The sequence below is a fragment of the Pseudoliparis swirei genome, chromosome 16, assembly GCF_029220125.1.
Source record: "Pseudoliparis swirei isolate HS2019 ecotype Mariana Trench chromosome 16, NWPU_hadal_v1, whole genome shotgun sequence".
Classification (NCBI taxonomy): domain Eukaryota; kingdom Metazoa; phylum Chordata; class Actinopteri; order Perciformes; family Liparidae; genus Pseudoliparis; species Pseudoliparis swirei.
This window is the reverse complement of record NC_079403.1, coordinates 22541701-22566513: the sequence shown is the minus strand read 5'-3', so window position 1 is coordinate 22566513 and position 24813 is coordinate 22541701. Positions and strand designations below refer to the sequence as shown.

The window sequence follows — 24813 nt, the reverse complement described above, 5'->3', positions numbered from 1 at the left end:
TATTTAACTATTAAATCATTTATTTCCCAAAATAAAATAGAAAAACACAAAATGTAATACAACAATATAAATATATATTTTTTTTAATTATTCTATGTAGTATCCAAGTGATTTTTTGGAAATCTTATGAATAAACAAAATATTTAAATAAAAGTCTTCTTGTTTTCCTGCTATAAATATTTTAAAATGTCTTACTTTAATGTAAAAATAACCAATTCTGCCTAAATCATACAGAAAAGCACCAGTTGGGGCAGTGACTGCTGCCGGGCCGGGTCAGCCGTGGACAAGTTGACATGAACCAGGGTGCCGAGCAGCCGCGGCCTCTGGCCACCATGAACCAGCCCTGAACCAGACCTGATCCAGACCTGAACCAGACCTGAACCAGACCTGAACCAGACCTGAACCAGACCTGAACCAGACCTGAACCAGACCTGAACCACCACGCTCCTGAATCCAGATCTCTCTGGACCTAAGTTCCCCCAAAGCGCTGGCTGCCTCATGCCTCGTTGTGCGTGTCACCGGATCCGTCGACACACTTCCACGTCTCCTGAACAAAGCCGCACCGATCGACGCTCGGTTCATGAATCGTTCCATATGAATAGTTCCATATCTGATAAATCTATATGTGTGAGTAGTTCTCACAGAAGCACACCTGGCTCCACACCAGCGTCGGAAACACAGAGGGGCAAAGCTGCCCCTAAGAAATATGATGTTGCCCCTGATCCCACGAGGAGAGGGCCAACAGATTCCCCCAGAATGTCCTCTAATAACTTCATGAGCTCGTCATAAACATGGTCGCCTATACCACTCGGTCCAGTTGCCATATCTTGTTTTGATTTTCTCCGTGATGTTGCGGGTGCCTTCATGATCTGTGACTGCGAGGAGGACTTCATCAAGAAATGAGTTATCATTGTTAGTCGTAATGTTATAACAATAAATAACCACAAAGAAATAATAAAATTGCATGTGATCGTCTGATTTGTGTTTTCTGTGAAAAAAAATCTAAGAAAACACTACTGCCTAATAGTCTTATTATTGCCATTTGATTACAATTGCTCATATACTGAAAGCCTAAATAAGTATATTTAGTTTAAATGTTATTTATGAAGGTTATTTATAGATCTTAAATGTTATAAATAGATCTTTGTTATTAATAGATATTTTCCTGGACACTTTAACCTGCTGGAAATTCACTTTGGTCACTGCCTTGTGTATATATATTTTGTTTCCTCTGTATATTTTATATTTTAGTATTAGTATTTAGTATTGTTATTGTGTTTTGATGCTCTAAAGTGCACCCGCTGCTGTGATCCTGAAATTTCCCCACTGTGGGATTAATAAAGGAATATCTAATCTAATCTAATCTAAAAATAACCACAGACAAATGACTCAGAAGGGCAAACTAATAATAAACTGACACAAGATGACCACAAAGAGACAAAAAACCAACAGCAGACTCCAAATGACCTCAAACAAACATCAAACGATGACGGGTGCAAAAAGAAACCAATAGTCTCCAAATGGACAAAATGACCTAAAAAAAAATACTTATTGAAGCATTACAACTACAAAAAGATCCAGGAATGACTACAAAGGTGGCCAAAACAACCAGTCAAAAAATAGGAATATCTTATCTAATCTAATTACACAAGTTTCAAAAAATTGCCCCCAATTTCTTTTTAAATGCCCCTGGATTTCAGTCAGTCAAAAAAATATGTAAATGTCCTACACACCTGGGAACTCTTTATCAAGGCGTTGTGTCTTTTTTAAATTAAAATCCTCGTAGCATATAGAAAACTAGAATGGGCACTCGGTAGAGCGCACACCTTCGCATATCACAAGATTAGGCATTGAATTATGAAAATGTTGGCATTCGTTGCATGCCAATTGGATACAAATTGACCGTGCTATAGTAATAAGAAGATGTTGACCTTTTCATGACCTTGATCTTGACCTTTGACCCGATCGATCCCAAAATCGAATCAAATGGTCCCCGAATAATAACCAATCATCCCACCAAATTTCATGCGATTCGGTTTAATACTTTTTGAGTTATGAGAGTAACACGCATACAAATAAATAAATAAATGGCGATCAAAACATAACCTTCCGCATTTTCAATGCGAAGGTAACTATAACGTGAAATGCTTTGACTCACAGCCCCGAGCGCGGCACTCCAAAAACAAACTAAAGCGTTCCAGCATCTCTCGCCAGGCCGAGAGCAGACATCAGAGAGACCGGGCGTTCAGAAACCCACGACGAGCCGCCGGCGTGCTGCGTTCCAGTTCCCGAACACGAGATGATTCATACGTCTCGCTCATCGCCGAGACGCTGAGCGTCGGCTAAGCGGAGTTAACGAGCCGGGTTCCGATGACGCGAATCATCTCGAAGACTTTTAAATTCAATTTGACTGTTTAAAAAAAATATAGAATCCATCCGAGTGATTATTGTGACGTGAATCTGACACCGGGTGGAAAAAACGTCAGAAGACATGGTAAAGCGTCACATCAGCGAGATTCATGTGTTGAGAGATTAATATACAGCGTAGCATTAAACAAAAATAAACAAGCAGAAAAGGTTTTAGGGGCAATTGAAATCCAATTGAGATATTTTCTCTTGCCGCCTGACAGTCGGGGGAAAGAAACGGAGCGCTTGATGCAACGCAGGAGCTCAGAAGATAAACATTTTCTTTGTGCCGGGGGAAAAACTGAATGATGACTTTTTTTTTTTTCGCTTGCCAAAATACGTGACATTCATCCAGAGCTTGAAGCGAAAGCAAAGCAAACTGTTTGGGAAAAGCCATCAAGTGATGTCATTCATTTAAAACACACACAGATCTCCCTGTAAATCCTACACATGTACACATCACATACAGACTTGTGGGACACGCACACTCGGGCGTGACGATGAACCCCCCCCCCCAAAAAAGCAGCGACATCATCCCCAAGAGTCCTGCTGCAGCTCTTTCAGCACTTTAGAAAAATAATTTTAAAAAATCAGTTGGAAGCTGGTCAGCACTGTACTCACTGAGCAACGTTATTATGGCTCGTATTTATTACTTTTAATGTTTTTTATTACTTACTTTTAATTTGCTGTATTGTAGCTTAGCATTGTGTGTAGTGTGTGTTCTTCTTACCACATATAGATACTGTTGTAGTGTGTCTTATCCTGTACCGTTTGTTATTGTTGTCTTTATTATGGTCTGTCTAGGGACTACAGATGCACACACAAAAACGTTATACAAAAATATTAATAAAATCTAAAAGATGTAATTGTATCCAAGTGATTTTTGGGAAAGGGAACATCTCATGAAAAAACTAAATGTTTCAATAAAAAAATCTTTTTTTTCTCCTCGTATAAATATTTATATCTATTTACCTATTAAAAAATGTACCAAAATAAAATAGAAAAATAAAAAATGTTATACAAAAACATTAATATAATATGATTTAAAAAATTCTATGTAGTATCCAAGTGATTTTTGGAGAAGGGAACATCTAAAAATCTTCTTTTTTTCTCCTCGTATAAATATTTATCTCCATTTACCTTTTTTTAACGATTCATTAGGTGAAGCTACAACATGTTGACATTTATTTTTTAACTGTACATGGTCCCTTTTGAATAAAGACAATAATAATAATAATAACAATAAAAAATAAAAATAAAAAACGCTTTTTTAAAGTAAAAAAGGCACGAACCACGTTTGATGTGCATTCTGAAGGTCGTACGTGTCCGTCCACCTCAGACCACGACGGAGCATTAATGAAAGTTATGAAACCTTTATGAAAAAGTCTCACCTCATCCACACTGCTCTCTAGTAAAAAACATCAATCACACAGCTGGCCAGAGGCACCGATGGGAGAGGAAGACGGTGGAAGTGAAATTGCTGATGGCCAAATGCCGGGATTTTATTATTATTATTTTTTTTAAGATGAGTGGAGCTGGAAAACACATTGCGACGTCCAACTTCATCACTGGACAGATGTGTTCCCTCAACGTCGGCGAGGATATTGTCATCTCTGTGCAGATTTACACGTTGCTGTCGTGAGCCGGTTGAAACTCGGCTCATCTGGGCACGACTCGCTTCTTCAAATGGGGGGGGGGGGGGGGGGGCTTGAAGATGGAGGAGAGCTCCACGTAACAAGACAAGAAGGATCGCACGACTCTCAAGGGAGGGCTGCTTCTGTATTTCGGGAGAAGGGGGGGATGAATATGTGACGATGGAGTGGAGAGCTCCTGAGAGGCTGCTCTTCGAGCCCGTCTGTCGCAGCGGTTTCTGGACGAAGGAAACGCGAGTAGTACCCCCCCTCCGAAAAAACCCCGGCGTGAACTCGCTTTGTCTCTTTCGCGTCCCGTTTCGGATCGGGAGGAGGCGAAACTCAAACGTGCTTCTTTACCGGCTCTTCACAGCGTCGTTGAACAGCGGGCCAACCCCTCGGGAAAAAAACAAAAACCCCAGCCAGAGACCTCGTAATTGGTCCGATTGATTGTCTCCTGTGCGCCGGTAGTTATATGGTGAGAATTCAACATCAGTGTGGCTTGTGTCACATTCCATTCTTGACTGAACCCCCCTCACTCCCTCCTCTTGGTCTGGTTCCTACCGGCTGATTCTCTTAATTACTTTGCCTTTTCTTTCTTTTTTTTATAAAATTCTGTGAGAAAATTCTCCTTCGCCGCCGCCATCCGCCCCCCCCCCCCCGACCTACACCACAACACCCTTACTATCACCATCTCCATCAGCTTAATTAGCCTAATTGATTGCGTCGTAAAAACAGTGCTCCGGCAGCAATAGCCGCGTCGGCGTCAAAAGGCGGTTCCGAGAATCAGAGCTCTCATCGCTTCGTCACATGTCGACTCCTCCCCCCCCTCGACCGCCTCGTCAGCTCTTCATCCTCACCGCCGCTGCTTCATGTGGCGCTGTACTTTTAATACCCCCCCCCCTTTTTTGGGGGTGTTCTTTTGAAGAGCTAACGCTACTGCAGTCCTTGTAAACCCTCTTCTTTTTTTTACCCACTGTGTGCACGCAGGGCAGCCTGGGAAAATGTGCGTGGAGGGCAGGAGACAGCAGGGGGGGGGGGGGAGGAAGCCGGGGGAGTGCGGGGAAGGGTCCGAGGTACGACGAGGAGGAGGAGGAGGAGGAGCTGTGAAGAAGCTAATGGAGTCTCATCCCTTCTTCCCACACGCCCATCGGCCATTTTTCAGACGGGCGCTCAAGCGGCGATGGCACATATTGGTTTTTTTCGGCTACCGGCACAGAAAAAAAAAATGCCGCTGTGAACTGGGTTAGCCCGGCGTGTGACTGTGTGTGTGTGTGTGGGGGGGGGGGGTACTGGCAGAGTATGAATCAGTAACCAGCCTTCTAATAACGCGAGGAGCAGGTGGTTGATCTCGAGAGACGAGACACCGCGGCGCTGATAAACCGAGCGGGGGGCCGACGTGCGTCTCCGTCAGCACGGGGGGGCGGGGGGCTCGTCGCGTCAGCACATCTGCACGGTTTATCACGAGGCATCAAAAAACAGAACATCTGCGACATCAAGGCGGGGGAGGCGGGGGGGCGAAGAAGTTTCTGATTAGTTCATTTCAAATCAAGTCATTTCAAGCCAAACCCTTCACAGAGGAAAGAGCTGATGACGGGCTGAAGTTAAGAGAATCAGTGAATCAAACTGAACTGCTTGAAATGTGCTTAACGAAAGACAGTGTCGTGGCCTGGATGTCATCCACTTCTAATTTGTGAGAATAAAACAAAACAAAAAACTGCTGATTAGGCGATCCTGTGGAGGGGGGGAGAGCCAATTGTTTTGCGCGACGTTTGATCCGACGGCGTGGAATGCGGCGACCTTTGATCCGGGTGACAACGTTCAATTAGAAAAGGTTAACTAATACGACCTCCTCTCCTCCACCCCCGGCCACCCGGCCCAGAACGGGATGAAGTGCGTACGCAGCCGGCGGGGACCCGGGATCTGCACCGTCCACCCCGGCGGACGGTCAGCGTACACACACACACACACACGACGTGTTTCAGCTTTTAAAAAACGAGCGAAAACGAGAGTAATTACCTTCTTCTTCACCGACTAATGATGAATGAGTAAACTTAAAGGATACAGCTGGCAAAGTACTCTCCCTCCCCCTCTCTTACTAAAGAGCTTAACTTGTAATTACTCATTGTAATAACTCTGCGGTCACATGGGAATATGAAATGATGGGAGTGTATAGAACTGGGGGGGGGGGGGGGGGGCTTGAGTTGGGCTCTTCCTTGAATACCTCACTGACAAACATTAAAAATGAATTGCGCCTCAGCGGGAAATGAATCAGGGTGCCCCGGGAGTTACATTACGCCCAGTAGCTGACAAGCTAGATTACTATTTTCCAGCTGCCGAGTAACCGAGGGCGAGCGTCGTCTCCCCGCAGAGGAGAGAACCAGAGGCGCGGGAAGAAGAAGAAAGAAAGGTCGTAGAAGCGAGATTACTTCAGGTGAAAAACAGACGCGTCGCAAGACGACATCGACCTGCCGCCGTTTGGACTCGTGAAAAGAGATTTAGGAAAAAGGTTTTTTTTTAAAAACTGGTCCGCTTCCATGACATAAACAATACACCGACGAAGCTTTCCTTCTGCTTCTCTGCTCTGTGAGGCGAAGAATGTTGAGTCTGGCCAATGATAGACTCCGCCTTCTTTGATCGACCAACTGATCCCGTCGACAACTGTAATGCTGCCAGCCAATCAAACGACAGCAAAGAGAATATTCGCCTCGAGTTGAAATATTTCAATATAGTGGTTAGTTCCTCCGTGGTGGATGGCGGAAATTCTAGCAGTTTCCACAGAGTAAAGTCACAGAGATCTTTTAGTGGCTAACCCTAGAGCTGGATAGACCTCTCGGGTTAGTGACTGACCCTAGAGGTGCGTTCACGCCAAAAGTGTTGAACATTTTCCGCGCGAGTAGATCCAATGAGCAAAGTCAACGTAAATACCCCAAATATTTCAATACAGTGGTTAGTTCTTCCGTGGTGGATGGCGGGAAATGAGAACAGTTTCCACGGAGTAAAGCCACAGAGATAAGCCCCGCCCCCTCGAAGGCTAAGCGAATGAAGCGAATGACGGCTCTGACTCTAGCCGATGATAGACTCCGCCTTCTTGATCGACTACCTGATCCTGTCCATGTCGAACATGTCGGCCTGAGTTTCCATCGATCCACTGACCCTAGAGGTGCGTTCACACTCAAAGTTTTGCAAATGTTTCCGCGCGAGTAGAGCCCATGAGCAAAGTCAACGTACAGACGCGAGCGGTTTCGATAGTCGCGCGAATCGCGCGTTGCGAATATTCGCCTCGAGGAATATTTCAATATAGTGGTTAGTTCTTCCGTGGTGGATGGTGGAAATTCGAGCAGTTCAAAGCCACGGAGATAAGCCCCGCCCTATCTAAGGCGCAAATGAAGCGTAAGAAGCGAATGAAGCGAATGATGCGAATGACGGCTTTGAGTCTGGCCAATGATAGACCCCGCCTTCTTGATCGACTAACTGCTCCTGTTCCCACCCACAGCTGTAATGCTGACTAAGAAACACTAAAACACCTGGAGAAGAACATGTCGGCTTGAGTTTGCATCGATCCGCTGACCCTAGCCCTCGTAAAGAGGACATTAGTCTTCTCACGGAAAGCTAAGCTCCAACATGTCGGACCAACAGCCCTGTGTGTCTCATGTGAGCTGAGGAGGGTCCGTCTCAGCTGCCTTCTGGAGAGATTGTTGTTTTTTGTACCTTTGGGGTCAATTTGACCCGATTCAATGTTTAACGTCTCTAAAAAAATCATTAACATCATTTTTTTCGCTCATATTTCATGACTTTTCCTAATTTATTGGGCACAACTGGGTAAACATAAAATTAACATGATGATATGTTTTCAATGTCCTGTACAATCTGACCCCAGGCTGTTTTTCACTGTGTAAAACATATAAGAAATATCAACTTTTTTATTTATTTAAAGGGCTATTTAGGTAGTCAACAAACAAACATAAAGTACCTCACACTTAAACTTGGGAAACAATATTAATTCTAATAATTTTCTCTAGGTTTTAATTGCTGGGGTCAAATTGACCCCGAGGGTAAAATATGTTAGTAAATTTGAAGGTAACAGGAGGGTTAAGGTATTTAGCGAACGACCTGAAACCTGGCATCTTTAAACGTGTTGCACTAGTGCGCCCGAAAAGTGAGAAAAGAGTCCATCTTTAAAGCAGCCGTTAGGAGTTGGGAGAGCTCTTCTTCCTGAAGCCCATGAGCTAAACATCAGCTCCACTTTCACACGATGGAAACATCTCCTCCTCTCCTTCCCTCTGACCCTGCCACACATGGACAAGTGGGCTTTTTCGAAGTAGAACGGCGGTGACCCAGAGTGACCTCTTTTACCACTCAAAGGCCCCTTAACCATACCCCCCCCCCTTTCATCTCTATCTGACTCACTTACGCACCACCGTGACGCCTCTCTGACAGCCTGTGGTTTGACCACTGTGTTCCCCTAAGCTGCCGAGAGGAGGGCCGCTCACCCTCCCTGCTTCACCACCGCTCTCATTTCCATCGATTGGCGTTTACAAGATTCTTCCTGGCTTTGCTAGCGGTTAGCCGTGTCATGTTTGACGCACTCCCCCCCCCCCCCCCCCCGAGTCCCAACTTGTTATTTATATTCCATTTTCATTCCCGTCGTTTCTTCCAGTTTGTTTCTTTACCGTTGCCATGGACACGGGGATCGTGAAAGTCTCGTTTGCTTCCATCTACTCTGCGGCAGCGACCCCGACCTCGAGCCGCGTTCTCGCCGGAAACTCGCGCGAGTTTTCTCCCTCGAACCGTTTGTAGCTTTTCGCTCCACTCCCGCGAGGGGCGGGGCTTATCTCCGTGGAAACAGTTGTCATTTCCTTCATCCACACCACGGGAGAACGAACCACTGGTTCTGCTTTATACTTCTTTAGGACGTCCCACTAATGTAATTTCGGAACATCTAACGTCCTCGTGTTTGGGTTCATAACATTAATATCATATATTTTTGTATTTTTTAAATATTTCAACTTGAGGCGAATATTCACGCCGCGCAATTCGCGTCAAATGCGGCGCCCGGCGAAAATGTGCATCTATCGCGACCGCTCGCGTCTGAACGTTGACTCTGCTCATGGGATCTCCATGGCGGAGAATTCGCAACGATTTTGGTGTGAACGCACCTTTAGTCCACTTTAAAAATCCGCAACTCTAATAAACTGAGATGATTATCTCAGGAAGGACATTAAATGGCCGATGCCAGTGGGAGCAGTGATATCATGTAAGGGTGAAGGCTAGCCGAGGCCCCCGGTCACACTCCGTCTCCAGCCTTTGTACCCCCGGTCGCTGCCCCCCCCCCCCCACCCCCCCCGGCCTCACACTCCAGCCGGGCTCTAAGCACTGTGAGAGTGGCCTAAGCAGCCCGACACTTCACAGGCGACCAGCTCCAGTAATGGGGGTCGTGATTGACCTCACTGGCCGAGCGGGTTCCCTCGGGTCTAATCTGCGCATTACCTGCTCCGCTTCACACTCGACCGACCGACTGACGAGACGCGATGGGAGCGGCGGCCTTGAAGATCAAACGAGACGAGTCGAGGAAGTTGTGAAGCGCTTCAAGCAAATAAACAAATGGAACGACCGCCTCATGGGCCAGATTACGCATCGGAATTAAATGTTAACATTGAGATCATGGGACGCATTTAAATATGTATGCTTTAAATATATATATATATATATATATATTCATATACTGTGTGTTTACATATATATATATGTATGTATATATATACACATAGACATATTTATATATATTCACGTAGACATATATAGCAGAATGTTTGTATGTTTTTTTAATCCCGAGTGATTTTTTTTGGCTGCAATGGCTGGACCGGTGTCCTCGTATTGTATTTTATATATTGTTGTTGTATTTGTGTTTGTTGTTTTATGGACCCATGAGTCTGGAATAAAGATATATATATATATATATATATATATATATAAATATTCAAATATATATGTATATAAATATTTATTTTTTGTATTTTTATATATAAATGTATATTTGTATATATATGTATCTACATATATGTATATATATATTCACATTTATTTATATATATATATGTATTTGTGTATATATGTATACATAGACATATACACATATAGATATATATATACATATATAATAGATATATACATATATATATATATATTTACAGTTATAATATATATATATACATACAATATATATATATAAAAACATATATAATATATAAATATAGAATATATAAATATATAATCTATATATACATAGATATAGATATATATTACTTCCCAATCCCACTCTAATGTAAGTATCTGTCTCTCAGATCCGTGTTCAAAAGGTTTCGGTCAGTTCCCGACTGCTACAAAGCCGATCACATTACTGAAAAGACTCGCCGAAGAAACGTCCTCTCATGTTTTCTCACCAGGACGTAAGAAATAAATGTATTCTTCGTAGCCGTCCGGTCTGCCGCCGGTCCATCAGCCGGAGAACGCTCAGGCGAGCAGCTTAAAGCCATCAGGCTGCTGCCGGAGACAAAGCCAGACTGTTGATTTAACACTCAATGGAGAGTGAGCGAACACATGCAAAGGAGAGGAAAAGGAGCTTGATGGATGGACGGACCCGAGCACGGCAGGCCTTTGAAAGATCGTAATGGAGGAGGCTGACCGAGGGAGATCACCAACATTAACACCCCATCTACGGTGTCGGCGGGCCCCGCCCGCTCGCTCACGGGCCCGCGGGCCCCACAGATCATGCGTGGCAAGTGTTTCCCGAGCGAAAGCATGCGAGCGCGGTGTGTGTGTGTGTGTGAAACGGTCAGATCAAAGTCAGGTGGCGCTTCATTCCCACCTGCTCTCATTAGTACTTGTAGGATCCCACCTGTTGGACTGCTGTGTAAAAGCCTCTCACGGTTAACCGTCTCGATGGAGACGCCGACAGACGTTTAGAAATAAAATGTCGTGAATGTGTGTAACTTCCAGTGGGAATGTATTTTGTTTTCTTCTTTTTTTAAACTGTATTTCGGCGTAAGCCGACTTAACTCAGAATAAAACGTCAAACCCCGGGACACTTTTTCCCGCTTCCCTCTCTCAATATGCAATTGAGGAGAAAGCAGCTTTCGCGTTCTATTAGGGAACGCACAATATGTTTAGCGTTAGCGCGCCGGGGGGAATTCTCCAAGGATTAATTTGATGTAGCCTTGGTAATTCCCCTCCGATGTGTTTAAATGAAGATTAAAGCTCACTTTGTTCCCCGTGTTCCCACAGCTCCCCCGTGGCATGGTAAAGAGATCAAAACCGGAGGGCTTTATGGGGAACATCTTTAACATTTGCTCTTGCTCTCAGTGCGCTTGATTAAATGTAACATTTTGAGATCCCAGAGTTCTGAGAAAAGCATAAATCATTGTCTCGCAGCTGCTGGCGTGCCTGGGGAAAACACATGCTATCCCTCACTCTCTCTCTCTCTCTCTCACACTTTTTCTTTTTTGGGGTGGGGGGGTATTCTCTGTGATCATAAAGCCCGCCCGACCCGTTGGTCCCTCCTCCCCTGGTGGTGGTAGCAGGAGGTGGTGGTGGTGGTGGTGGGGGGGGGGGAACACCTGCAGGCTGCCGCTCACCCGGAGGTTTTTTTCTTCTCCCCGGCATTAAACCCTCGGCTCCTCGCACGCCCTCTGGCCCTCGACTCCCTCACACCGGCCCCCGTCCGAGGCCCCCTTAGTCCCTCCCATCCATCAGCAGCGACGGGCCCCGAGACTATCCGAGGAGGACGGGCGTCCGGGGAATCGAGCCGATCGAGCCGTCTGTCGTGATGATTTACTCTCGGGGAGGTCACTCCGAGTGACGCCGGGCCGACGACTTCCTGGTCTCTCGTGATCTCGTTGCTGTCGACTCGTGATTAAAATCTGCAGAATAATTTATGGATCTAATACACAGGGCATCCGTCCCGGTGTGTGTGTGGGATGACATGTCCCTGGCTCTCGGCTGGGCCCATGTGGAAGTCTAACCTGTGCCTCACTTTCTTCTTCGGCTTCGCTTAATAAAGCCGTCGATTATCTCGTTATTCATCGGGTCGCGAATCATGTATAGGAGAGAAAACGAGAAACACAAAACATTTTTTAATTTTTTAATCTCAATTAGGAGTGTGTGTCCGTCAAGTTGTGACGCGAAGAGTTAAACGGCGTGATGTGAAATTGCCTTCTGGGTCTTTCAAAGCGGGGCTGCTCAGCTCTTCCGCGTTAAAACCCCCCACGCCTTTTAATTGCGTTTAATTTATTACAAATGTTCCGACCTCAAATCCCGTTTGAATGGAAACACATTGGTCCACGGGAGTTCTGCAAGTGTGTACGCACACGGGGCGCCGCTCCCACCAACAACCGCCACCCCTGAGCCACCAGACCCAATCTTTTCATTTTCTAAGTAAGCTTCAGAATTTAACTTTTTACTGGTAAACAATTAGACAGGAAACAGATGTCGCTGGCCGCGTTTGAAAGAAACTAGAGAGAGAGAGAGGGGGGGGGGGGGGGGGGGAGAGAGAGGGAGAGACGCACAGAGTCGATGCAAAAACGAGCGTGTGTGAAAACTGCCGTTTCCAAAAGAGGTCGTGACAATGAGTGCTCTCCGGAGACGCGTGTGATTGGCCGCTGGCGGAGCATTTTCGCCGTCTATTAGAGCGACTGCGGCGTGTCAGAAGAGAGCGGAGGAAAGAAGAGAAGAAGAAGAAAAAAAGGAAAAGGTAGAACATGGAGGAAATGGCCTCTGGGATGAATTAAAGGATCCATAAGGAAAAGCGCCGGCAACTTCCAGAGCCTGTCACGTCCTCTAAGAACTGAGACAACGCAGGGATCACACACACATGACCTGAGGGGGAACACCCCCCCCCCCCACAATCAACCGCAGTCAATCACCTGCAACAAAAAATAAGGCACACGTAACGAGCGACGTGACACACACACACACACACACACACACACACACACACACACACACACACACACACACACACACACACACACACACACACACACACACACACACACACACACACACACACACACACACACACACACACACACACACACACACACACACAGTCAGTCAGTACAGCCAAAGCTGGAGACAGCAGCGGGACTTGACAGTAACAATATCACCAGACGTTTCTCTCTCTCTTTTCCTCTCTTTCTTTCTATATTTGTCTCTCTCTTTATCTCTCTCTTTCTTTTTTGCTCCATCTTTCTCTCTCTCTCACTCTCTTTATCTTTCTTTTTTTGTATCTCTCTCTCCATCTTTCTCACTCTCTCTTTCTTTCTTTTTTTGTTTGTCTCTATCTCTTTCTTTTTTTCTCCTTCTTTCTCTCTCCCTCACCTCTCTTTCTTTCTCTCTTCTCTCTTTCTCCTCTCTCTCCCCCCCTCTCCTCTCTTTCTTTATTTCTCTCTCCCTCTCCTCTATTTCTCTCTCTTTCTCCCCTCCCCCCCCCTCTTTCTCTCTCTCCTCTCCTTCTCTCTCTCTCTCTCCCTCTCCTCTCTCTCTCCTCTCTCCCCCCCCCTCTCTCTCCCTTCCCATCATGTTTGGGTGCCCCTCCTCCAGGCCTGTGTTTTGTGGTCAGGCGTACATCAAAGCCGGGGGCCGGCCCACATGTCCCGTGTCCCCGCTGTCATCCAGCCGGGTGAGGGGAGCCTGTTGGAGCCGCTAATGGAATGATGGATGCAACGCCTCATTCTGCCGGAGATGAAAGGTGGAGCAGCACCCAACTCCAAACGCCGCTGCGCCCTTTTTATTCGTCCGCCACCGGGGTTCCTCCCCCCCCCCCCCCCCGACTCGAGACGCTCTGCGTCTCTTTGTGATCGCGGCGTTCTCCGGAGCGCGGCATCAAACGCATTTCATTCCTCCCATGTGGCCTCGTCGACTCTCCTCTTAGAGCCAATTTTTTAAAGCGTGATCGTTATGAGTTATTAATATGGAGCGGAGGGCCGGCGGGAGAAAGAGAGAAACCCCCCCCCCCCCTTAGACATGCCGGACACATTAAGATATAATGAGCCGCAATCAACTTTTATATTCCTTTTTTTCCATTTCATTAGTCGCTTCTGTTTTTTTGTTTTTTTGGTAGGGATGCAACCCGAAAGCCCAGAGCGGTGATCCGTCCACCCAACTCTCACATGTTAATGTGTATTTAAAGAAGGGAGCGTGTGTGCGTGTGTGTGTAAAAAAGAAAGAAAGAGAGGGAGAGAGGAAGGGAAGGAGAGAGAGGGGAGAGAGAAAGAGAAAGAAAGAAAGAGAAAGAAAAAGAGAGGAAGAAAGAGAGAAAGAGATTTCATTTTTTTGGGGGGATTTTTTAAAAACACTTTATTTGCATTTGAGATAGAGAGCGAGAGAGAGAGGTTCCAGTCTGGTGATATTGTTACTGTCAAGTCGTGCTGGTGTCTCCAGCTTTAACTGTTTTGACAGGTATATTGCAGATGTGTGTGTGTGTGTGTGTGTGTGTGTGTGTGTGTGTGTGTGTGCGTGTGCATGTGTGTGTGTGTCAGCTGTTCGCCGGCGTTTCGTATTCAGCGCGTGAAAAAGCAAAACGCGTTCCCTCAAATTGCTCCTCAAACTTTAAAGCGCGCTCCTCCTCCGCCGCCGCCGCCGGCCACGAGGAGCCGATGCCTCCGCAGAACGGAGAGAACGGAAAGAGAGGGAGAGAGCCACTTGATTGGAGATTAAAAGCAAGAAAGAACGAGGTTGCGAGACGAAAGAGACGCGCAGACAGAGCGGGGAAGAGAGAGAGAGAGAGAAAGAACATTAAACCCAGAAGAGGGCTGTGGAGGCAGTGATGAGAAGGAGTGCAGGCCTCCACCGCTCCACATCTGCTGGAGATATACCCAGTGTGCTTCTGGGAGTCAGACCCCCCCCCCCCCTTTCCACCTTCATCTTCTCTTCCCTCTCTCTCCCCACTCCCCTCTTTTTCTGCTCACTTCCCCTTTAGGGTCTTCTGGTTTGTGTTCAGATCAGGTTTTTTAATATTCAAAAATATGAACTGTCTCTATGAGCCACTGCCCTCGCTGGGATAACACGCTCCCTAAATCAAAGTCGTCGTCCGAGGCGGCGCACTAAACACAAATCACCAGAGTTTTCCCGAAAAGTATCCGTCTCTGTCGGCGGAGGGATGGGACGAAGAAAACGCGGCTTTTAAAACACCACTCTCGTGTCGTTGCCATATTCGATTTATTCGATTTATGCCTCGTGGTTTTTTTTTCCCCTCCAACTCCTCGCCGTGTGTGTTGGAGGAGCGGCGGGGCCCGCGATGGACACTCAAGCGGCGGTGGAATGGAGTCGCCGGTTTCCGGGGCTGACCTCCCATCGTCCCATCGTGTGTATCTTCTTACCTCGGAGCCGCAGCTGGAGCGTCTAGAACCCACCTGAGGGGCCTCGGCTCCGCCTCCCGCCTCCCGGCTGACGTGTTTAAGGGCCGCGGTGGAGGCCACGCAATCAATCTACCGCGTGACCCCCGGGTTAAATAAAGTGATGTACGGTTGTGACTGTGTATTGTTTTACATTGTCGCCCCCGGCTCCTGCTGGGAGGGGGGGGGGGGGGGGCACAGTGTCAAGTACGGCTACTTCCAAAAGGCTTCGACCTCCCCTGGTTAGAGACGTCGTTACAGTGGCAGGTGGGGAGGACAGACGGACGGATGCCTCGACAGGAGCCGTCTGTTGTGCTCCAGAGACACCTGGAGATAGTTCGGGGTCACCCAGACAATTTGGTGTTTTCCATGAAAACTCACACCTTTTTTTTTAGCAAATTAATATAAAATAGTCAAGATATTGACACGGTTAGAAATAATGATTTTTATTGTGAATATTAATGTTGTTCTTCAGACTTGTGGCTCAAAGGAAGGCCAGTTTTATAGCTTCTCTCACCAGCATAACTGTTTTCAGCTGCGCTCACATAAAAAAGGGTTTCCAAGGGTTTTCTACCCCTCCGCTAGTCTTCTAAGGCGATAACACAATGTACCACTAGAGCACTGGAGATGGGCCTCTAGACACCTCTGTAGAGACTTCATTAAACACCAGAGAATAGTCATTTACACATTAACTATGTAGAGAGTGTATTTAGGATTAATTTAATGTTATCTTCATTGAAAAAATTTTAAAAAACTTGAACTGTAGTGTAGTTGTAGTCCATAAATATCTGGGATTTGAACTGCAGGGCGACTGAGAAATCCCACGGCAATCCTCCATTTACACACACACACACACACACACAAGAAATATATGCTGTGGTTCTAAGGACGCATCACAATCTGAAACCTGACATCGGCGGCAATCCTCGGAGCAGTTAGCCTCCGTTAGCCTCCGTTAGCATCCGTTAGCCGGCGTTAGCCGGCTCGGCCTCGAGGAATACGGGAGTGGAAAACACTTTCCGGCTTTACTAAACAAATAACTGAAAAGGGAGAGCACTGGGTGACGCTAAGAAAGGGAAGGAAAATATGACGTGCCCAAACAAAACTCTCGCATTAGATCACCAATAATTGAGATGGAATATGGAATATTAATGCCCGTCATGAGTCCAACACACGCATCACAACCGCCACGGAAAATCAGCTCCAAAAGAAAAGAAAAAAATATGTATCAACACGGAACGGTGATTCAAGTCAGAACTCCACAGAGCAATGATAGATGGAGAGGAGAGGAGAGGAGGAGAGGGTTTTTTTTTAGGAGGAGAGGAACAGAGAGGAGAGGAAAGGACACAACAGGAGAGGAGAGACGAGGAGGAGAGGAGACGACAGAAGAGGAGATGAGACAAGAGATGGGGAGAGGGGAGGACAGAACATGACAGGAGAGGAGAGGAAAACACAGGAGAGGAGAAAGGAGGAGAAGAATATACACTTTTATTAATCCCCAAGGGGAAATTAGTTCTCTGCATTGAACCCATCCTTAGTTATTAAGGAGCAGTGGGCTGCGGTGAAGCGCCCGGGAAGCAACTGGGGGTTCAGTGCCTTGCTCAAGGACACTTCGACTTGCAACTAATGGGGAGAGCGGGGATCGAACCCACAACCCTGCGATTGCAGGACGGCCCTCTTACCCCACTGAGCTAAAGCCGACATGAGAGGAGAGGAGAAAAGAGGGAGGAGGAGAGGACAAGACAGGAGAGGAGAGGAGGAGAGGAAAACACAGGAGAGGAGAGGAGAGAAGAGGAGGAGAGGAAAACACAGGAGAGGAGAGGAGAAGAGAAAAGAGGAGGAGAGGACAAGACAGGAGAGGAGAGGAGAGAAGAGGAGGAGAGGAAAACACAGGAGAGGAGAGGAGAAGAGAAAAGAGGAGGAGAGGAAAAGACAGGAGATGAGAGGAGAAAAGAGGAGGAGAGGACACGACAGGAGAGGAGAGGAGATGAGAGGAGCGAAGAGGACAAGACAAGAGAAGAGAGGAGATGAGAGGAGAGGAGAGGACACGACAGGAGAGGAGAGGAGGGGAGAGGATAGGAGAGAGGAGGGGAGAGGAGAGGATAGGAGAGAAGAGAAGAGAAGAGGAGAGGACACGACAGGAGAGGACACGACAGGAGAGGAGGAGAGAGGAGAGGTCTCCTACCTGAGTTCCTGCAGTCGTCTCCTTGCTGAGGGACCTGGACGGAGAAGGCCAGCAGGTCCGGAGCCAGCAGCGATTCAGGCTTGCGGATCTCGTTGAGCCAGCGGCTCTCGTGGAGTTCTCTGGTGTCGGACGGGCCCTGAATCAGAGGAACCAGCTTCTCCTTCACGCCCTCTCCCGAACCTGAGACACCAGAGTTAAGACACGTGATATATTAAAACAACTCATTTTTTAAAGAAGTATTCATTTTCACAGTTCTTGGCTTTCATTCTTCGCAGATTACAAAAAAGAAAGTCGATGCGTAAACTGTCTTTAAGTGTCGTAAGCTAAAAAGGAGAGAAAATAATACCCCAAATATTGAAAAAAGGAAGAAAAAACCACTTGGCCCGTAAAGGTTTTTTTAATATTAAAATAGTTATGTTAACATAAATTCCAGCATTTATCCGCATATAAATCAACATTTTGGGCCTTCAAAGCTCCAGGAAACAAGTCAAAGATGGCATATCATCCGTGACCAAACGGCAGATGAAATTTCAGGGGGAGAAAATGCTAAAAATATTATTGCAGCGCTGCAGAAACAGACGTGAAGATCATAACAACACATGTCAAACGGACAATAACTCCATCACGCGGTGAAGCTGACGGACGAGGACATGGCGGACGCTACGACTCGTACGTGTGCAATACTTTCTGCGTTCTGTAGATGTCCGTTTTGAAATAAGAAAATCAACTGCACATGCTTTTGTGTTTCTGTATCGTCAGCTGCAATAGATCTCATAATCGGCCTGATATCATGTGTTGCAGTTTGACCCTGTGACCTCTGTAGTGGTGTGACACTAGCTCCAATAACATCCTCCGCCATCAAAGACATGACCGGAGCCCCCCCCCCTCCCCCCCCAATGGAGGACTTAAAATATCTTAAGTATAAATAAATACATAAATACATGAATAAATAAATGCATGAATAAATATAGGAATAAATGCTTAAATAAATGTATAAATAAATACATAAATAAATGCATGAATAAATATAGGAATAAATGAATGAATGCATAAATAAATGTATACATAAATACAGGAATAAATAAATAAATGCTTAAATAAATGTATAAATAAATACAGGAATAAATAAATAAATGCTTAAATAAATATAAGAAATAAATAAATGCTTAAATAAATGTATAAATAAATACAGGAATAAATAAATATAAGTTATACCTAAACATGACATTAAATAAATCTATTTCTACATTTCTGTATTTCTTCATGTCTCTATTTATTTGTCCACACGTATTTTTTCATTTATTTATGCGTGACATTTATGTGTCCTTATATGCAAATGAGCTGCGGCGGTCCGAACCTCATAGTTGAACAGGATTGGTCAAGTAGGGGAGCAAGACGATGATGAAGAGGCGGGGGGGGAAAAGAGGAGAACGGAGTGTGTATATATAAAAAAGGAGGATAAAAAAAAAAAAGAGAAGTCAAAGCAGAGTCTAGACTCTCGAGTCGGTCCTCTCTCTCTCCCTCCTCCCTCTCTCTCCAGGCAGTAAACTTGTTTAACAGGGCACAGCTGCACACACCTGGGGTCCTGGCACACACTTTTACAGCTCCCACGGTTCCCGAGGCGCATTTCTCCGTCGCGCGGCTGCAGAGCTTCAGCTCCAGGTTTTGGACGGAGGCCTCGAGGGTCGGTGACGGACCCGGAGACTTCGCACCTAATAAAGAAGAGAAAGAAAGAACACAAACAGAGTGAGAATGAAGTGCAGTCCGGGAGGTTTGGAACACACGGCTGCTGCCGGGGCTTCGTTTAACACTTGATTGGCCTTTAATTGGTCTTGACCTCTCTCGCTCTCTCTCTCTCTCCCTCTCGCTCTCCCTACCTTTCTCTTTCCCTTGCTCCCTCTCTCTCCCCTCTCTCTCCCTCTCCCTCTCTCTCTCTCTCCCTCGTGAGAAACCAGGTGCCTCACCATCACCCGGCATGTGTCTCCACGTTGGCACGGAGACGTAACTATTAAAGCTTTGCGGTTGCCCTCTGTTTCCAGGGCCGACCTGTTGGTGTGTCTCCATCCCATAATGACAACACAACACCCTTTGATGTACTGAAGCACGCCGTTAAACAAACAGACCCCCAGAGCTACGATAAATAAACAACACATTGTACTCCTGATGCGTGATACGCCGCCGTCATCATCATCATCATCAGCTTCCTCTTAGAACGTCGACAGCTTCCTGTGAGAACGTCTACAGCTTCCTGTGAGAACGTCTACAGCAGGGGCATCACACTCCTCTTCACCGAGGGCCACATCAGCATCATGGCCGCCTCTTAAAGGGCCAGTGTAACTGAAGCGCTGTGTAAACTACTCCCGAACATATTGTTAAATAACTCTCTTTGCATTGTTCATTCAAGTGTAGAGATATTGTACACAAGGACATTTCTCTAATATTATAACACAAATCCATTTAATTTCAAACCTTCAAAATAAAAGCCCAGGATATAAAAGGCGATCGTGTGTCTTTCAAGCCGTCGGGGGCCGCATAAAATGACGTGGCGAGCCGCATTCGACCCGCGGGCCTTGTGTTTGACACCTGTGGTCTACAGCTTCCTGTGACTGACGACTTTTGGATGCGGCAGGCAACGTCTTAACAATCACGTCCATATTGTATAAAAAAAGAACGGGTATAAAAATACCAAACGCAAAAGAAAGCACCTTAAAGTCCCCGTTCTGAAGGTTTTACACGCTCCCCACTAAATCTGCTAAGGTTGAGTGACTCTCAGTTGAATAACAGGGACTATTAGGCCTGCGAGTAATGGGCCAATATAAAGGAAATATCTTTTCCAAAACGATATCCAATGCGTTCGCACCAGCATCCAGCTTAGTGTCAACTACAACTCACCCAGCGGCAGCATTACATCACGGGAGCCGATGATTAGTCCTCTTAATGTGGAAGAACCCTACCGTCTGCCATCCTTCCAAAATAAAAAACGGGTGCGCCGTGGCGGTGAGGGGGTTGGATTACACACTCGTCATAATGATACGCCAATGTTATTTCTATGGTGAGAGAGGCTATTTCAAACACATAACAAGAGGAGGGAGAGAGATACGGTGGAGGTTTTTTTCCTGGTGCCAAAGCGCCTGTTGAGAGGGAGGAGAGAGGAGAGGAAGCCCCCATCCATCACATGCTGCATTCTTCCAGGGAGCACATTCAATTCTTACATCCCCTGCTCCAGTGAGGCTTCGCTTTCTCACAGTAATCCCCCCCCGCCACAGAAATAGCACTTCATTTCCTACAAGTGTCCGCAGCACTTTCTGACTGAGGGTCACACGGCGGGGGAGCTCCAAACACAAATACAGGAGAGCTGATGGAGAACAAATGGAGGCACACAGACACCAGGGATGCACTGACTGCTGGTGTGAGGCTATGGAAGCCCGACAGGTTCATCATGGAAGAGTTGGAGGAAGGTTCATCTGGTTGTAGAAGTGTGTTTTTGACTGAGGTATGTGCACCTGTGTGAACTGGGATATGATGCCTTGAGTCTTAGTTTTGGTTTTTACTCGTGCTGTGATCTAAAAAATATATATATATTTTTTTTAATTGGCTAAAGTAATTGTTTAATCTCAATTAAGGCTTTTCTTGGTTAAATACATTAAAAATACATTTAAAATACATTTAAAATAAATAAAAAATGAATTTACAATAGATTTAAAATAAAATGTAAATAATAATAATAATAATAAAATTTAAATAAATAAAATAAATAAAATAAATAAAATAAATAAAATAAATAAAATAAATAAAATAAATAAAATAAATAGGAAACAGTTCCAGAAGCTATACCAGAAAGAAGTTGGTCTTAACGTTTTCTTTCATCCACATCCACTTGCTCTCTGACTTCCAGTCTTTCGGGTTCTCAGTATCTCACTCTTCTAGCTGTAAATAAAGTATTCTTACTCCCCTCTTTCCTATGTCAGTTCCATCAAATCACCACGACTCAAACTTTCACTTGGTAGGGGAAGTTGTTTTTTTAACGACGTGCACATCATATTTCTGTTTGCAGCTGATATTCCCAATCAGCTAATAGCTGGAGTCTAAATGTAAACCAGCAGGCAGTGTGGACTCAAGTCGACACCTGCGTGTACACGGAGGACATTTAACCTGGAGAATTACTGCCAATTGCTAAAATCACTAACCACTGACTTCCCTCCTCTCCCTCTCTCTCTGTCTCTGTCTCTCTCTCCCTTTTTCCCTCTCTCAGACAAATTACCCAGCAACCTCTTCACCTGCTGTCTGAGAGGCCCTCCCATCAGCCCACATGGAAGATGGGGATGTTAATAACCCTCCCGCCCTCCCCCCGCCTGCCCTTTAATGTATCTGCGGGGTCAAACAGAGCGGCGCTCCGTGGCTCCAGTTTCCTGCTCCGCTCCGGGACAGATGTTCCATGTGAAGTGTAGAGCTGCTGGATTAGTTCAGCTCTACTGTATGGGGCGTGCAGAAATGCCAATGTGTGCTTTTAAAGGGGATAGGTGAAGGCCCTACACATACCTTTAGATGACTGTTGAAGAAAGTTACACTAGTGTCAACAGTATGACTCTAGGGCAATGATGAAGGCACTAGCACAACATGTAAAGCATACTTTGGTGTTTTCATTTTGACCTCTTTACTTGGTTTTTTTCTTTACAAAATGTACCACAAGAAGGAATTTGTGTTTTGTTGTTGTTGTCAAAGATTATCATTATTTCAAAGAAAAGTCAAAGCAGTGTTTGAGATACATTTTTACAATCAAATATTTTGAGATTTTGGCTGTTTAAAAATAAAAAAATTACACAAAGTTACAGAAAGAAAGTGAGTGAGCGTATTAAACTATTTTTAGTGAGGCATGAATGTGCAAATGACACGGTAAACCGTACTTTACTTTACAAAGTGTACCACAAGGAGGAATTTGTTTTGTTGTTGTTGTTGTTGTAAAAGATTATTATTATTATTATTATTATTTCAGAGAACAGTCAAAGCAGTGTTTTGCAATCCAATATTTTGAGTTTTTAAAAATCTTTTTACACAATGACATTACAGAAAGAAAGTGAGTGAGCATATTAAACTATTTTTGTGCAAATGACACGGTAAACCTACTTTGGTGTTTCATTTTTACCTCTTTGCTTTTCTTTTCCTTTGCAAAATGTACCACACAGAGTTGTTGTTGTTGTTGTCATAGAACATACAAGCACAAATAGTGTTTCAGAGAACAGTTAAAGCAGTGTTTTAGATTTACCTTTTTTCAATCCCATATTTTGAGATTTGGCCTTGGCTTTTATCTTTTTTACACAACGACATTACAGAAAGAAAGTGGACGAGCGTATTAAACTATTTCTCGAGAGGCGTGCACGTGCAAATGACACGTTAAACCGTACTTTGGTGATTAATTTTTACCTCTTTTCTTTCCCTTCACAAAATGTACCTCAAGGAGGAATTTGTGTTTTGTTGTTGTCGTCGTTGTCAAAAAGGATCATTATTAACAGTTAAAGTAGTGATTTAGTTTTAGATTACTTTTTGCAATCCTTGTTTCAAAAAAATCTTTTTACACAACGACATTACAGAAAGAAAGCGAGCGAGCACATCAAACTGTTTCCCGAGAGGCGTGCACGTGCACATTCAAACGTGCACGTAGTGGAGACATGAGGGCTTTATTTGATGTGATCCGGTACCGGAGGGAGAGATAGAGAAAGACAAAGGCTCTCTCTCCATAAAGCCTGGAAACAATATAGCTTGCATATACATGTGCCATAAAAGTATTGCGCCAGACATTTGGCTTTATTATCGAGTGAACCTGAAAACACATGACCCTTTTAAAAAGTACACCGGAATACGGCGGAGAGCGGATATCCAGACCCAGTGACCCTTTTGAAAAAAAAAAATTGCGACCGTGATGATGAGTCGGCCCTCCACACCCGCTGGCTGCTTCCCTGAGCCACTTCCTTCTTTCGTTCTTTCCTTCTCTCAGGAAAAGATGGAGATGTTAAAAGTGCAAGATCAATCTGGAACACAACAGCCCCCCCCCTCTTCCTCCTCCTCCCTCCCTGCCTCTATTTACTCTTTGATAAATGGAACTAGGGGTATCACTATCCCACATTGCCCACGTAGATGTCCAAAAGGGCACGGCGCACCTGCTGGGGGGGGGGGGGTGGTGGTGGTTGCGTGGGGGGGCTCTGGACAATGTTTTGTCCAGCTGTTAGGACTATAAAAAAAATGTTAAAAGTTGAGGTCCACGCAGGAAGAGGGGAACACACAGGGGTGGGTAGTTTGTCGACTTAACCGTGGTATTCACTTGGGTTTATGTATGCAATATGCATGTGTGTGTGTGTGTGTGTGATTGAGTGGATGTGTGTGGCGCTGTTACTTCTCAAGCGAGGGCAGGTGCAACAAGTACATAAACACACAGCTAGGGGCCAGAGGCTACGGCACTCCATCAAACACGGCGAGGGGCAACTGCGGGCAGCTGGATTCGCCGTCCTAAGCGCCGTGAACGAGTGTTGGGAGGAGGAGTAGGAGGGGGGGAAGGAGGGATGGAAAGTCAGTGAAGAAGTACTAAAGGGGACAGAAAAAGAGAAAGAAAGACGGAACACATTTTTTTTTAAAGAGCGAAAGCACACATGGACGGGGCAAATATGAGGTTTTGAGGGCTGCTGCCTTTTTATTTGCTCTCCCGCATACCTCAAGAGTTGGCGTGCACATGTCTCGTGTGTGTGTGTGTGTGTGTGACATCTGCAGACTCGCCATGTTTTACACATTCCAACATGTCCTACTCTCACTGCTTTGAGGAATGGTATGGGAACATTGTCGGACCGTACCATTTTAAAACAGGACACACTGTGCTGGTGTCAGCCTGGTGATAGAAGACCTCAGAAATACTCGTTTCCAATGCTCAGGACATGTCTTTTTATTATTAATTTTTGAATCAATTAAGCCAGGAGACTTGCACGAGATGCTCAGGAAGTCTCGAGAGAAAAAAAAACACGTGCAGGGTCCAACAACCGCCGAGAAGTCAACGTGGATTTCTTTTCGTCACATAACAGTGGATCGTGGTCCACGCCGACGAGTTATTCACAATGTCCGTCATATCCATTGAATGTGTTCATGTAACTGTGTAATACTTCATTCTGGTCACATGACGTGTATTATTCTGTCCATCCTGGAGAGGGATCCTCCT

General features: G+C 45.4%; 1 protein-coding gene across 5 annotated transcripts in view; it reads right to left on the bottom strand.

Moving 5' to 3' along the window:
* The window catches only part of LOC130206618 (intermembrane lipid transfer protein VPS13B-like), a 401351-nt gene that overhangs the window by 271820 nt on the left and 104718 nt on the right, over positions 1 to 24813 (bottom strand). For all 5 annotated transcript variants that reach the window (XM_056434667.1, XM_056434665.1, XM_056434669.1 and 2 more), the window contains exons 18-19: positions 19193 to 19327; positions 17616 to 17795 (exon numbers count right to left, since the gene is read on the bottom strand). In XM_056434667.1, the coding sequence (XP_056290642.1) occupies positions 17616 to 17795; positions 19193 to 19327 (315 nt within the window). The remainder of the gene's footprint in view (positions 1 to 17615; positions 17796 to 19192; positions 19328 to 24813) is intronic.